The sequence below is a fragment of the Geospiza fortis genome, unplaced genomic scaffold (assembly GCF_000277835.1).
Source record: "Geospiza fortis unplaced genomic scaffold, GeoFor_1.0 scaffold1239, whole genome shotgun sequence".
In the NCBI taxonomy this organism is placed as follows: Eukaryota; Metazoa; Chordata; class Aves; order Passeriformes; family Thraupidae; genus Geospiza; species Geospiza fortis.
Window position 1 is genome coordinate 11,573 of NW_005054852.1, and position 1,015 is coordinate 12,587.

The 1,015-nt window shown below is 54.2% G+C and overlaps 1 protein-coding gene across 1 annotated transcript in view; it reads left to right on the forward strand.

The window, feature by feature from the left end:
• LOC106632120 (selenoprotein W-like) overlaps positions 1-1,009 on the forward strand; it is a 3,780-nt gene extending 2,771 nt beyond the window's left edge. Inside the window, exons 2-3 of the mRNA XM_031065541.1 lie at positions 190-305; positions 393-1,009. Of these exons, the coding sequence (XP_030921401.1) occupies positions 190-305; positions 393-467 (191 nt within the window). The 3' untranslated portion in view covers positions 468-1,009. The remainder of the gene's footprint in view (positions 1-189; positions 306-392) is intronic.
• Positions 1,010-1,015: the final 6 nt, after the last annotated feature.

The window sequence follows — 1,015 nt, forward strand, 5'->3', positions numbered from 1 at the left end:
CCTCCCCCCTCTTTTGCAGCAGCCCGCTGAAGTCGAGCTCTCCGGCCGTCTCGTCCTTGGCGTCGTTCCTGGGGGGGCACCGGGAATTTCGGGGGAATTTTGGGGAATTTTGGGGAATTTTGGGGAATTTTGGGGAATTTTGGGGGATTTTGGGGGATTTTGGGGGATTTTTTGGGGTGGGGTCCCCAGAAGGGATTTTGGGGTCTCTCAGCTGCCCCCCCACCCCCCAGAGCGGCCAGGGCACCCCGGAGGTGACGGGATGGTTTGAGGTGACCGTGGGGGGACACCTGGTCCACTCCAAAAAGGTGGGTGCCCCTCCCCCCACCCCACTTTGGGGTCCCCCGTCCCCATTTGGGGGTCCCTGTCCGCAATTTTGGGGTGTCCCCCCCCAGAACGGCGATGGCTTCGTGGACAGCAACCCCAAACTGCTCAAGATCGTGGCCGCCATCGAGTCCTGCCTGGCCTAGGCCCCGCTAGGGGGGTGCTGTCGCGACGTGTCGCGATAGAGCGCGAGATATCGGCAGATATCGCGATATAGAGCGATATATCTGCACATATCGTGATACAGAGCGATATATCAGGAGATATCGCTGGATATCGTGATATATCAGGGAATATCAATGAATATCGTGATACAGCGCCAGATAGCGGCGGATATATCACAATATATTGGGAAATCTCAATGAATGTTGCGATATAGTGCTGGATATCGGCGGATATATCACGATACATTGAGAGATATTGATGGATATGGCCAGGTATCAGAAGGTATCGGGACATATCCCTGAATATTGCGATATATCAGGAAATATCAGGAGATATTGCTGGATGTCACGATATATTGAGAGATATCAAGAGATATCACCGGATATTGCGATATATCAGGAGATATCGCCGGATATCACGATACATCAGGGAATATCGCGCTATATCGTGAGATACTGCCAGATATCTCTCGCTATCGGGACATGTCGCGACAGCGCTGCCCCCCCAGCCCCCCCCCCCCCGCGCTCCA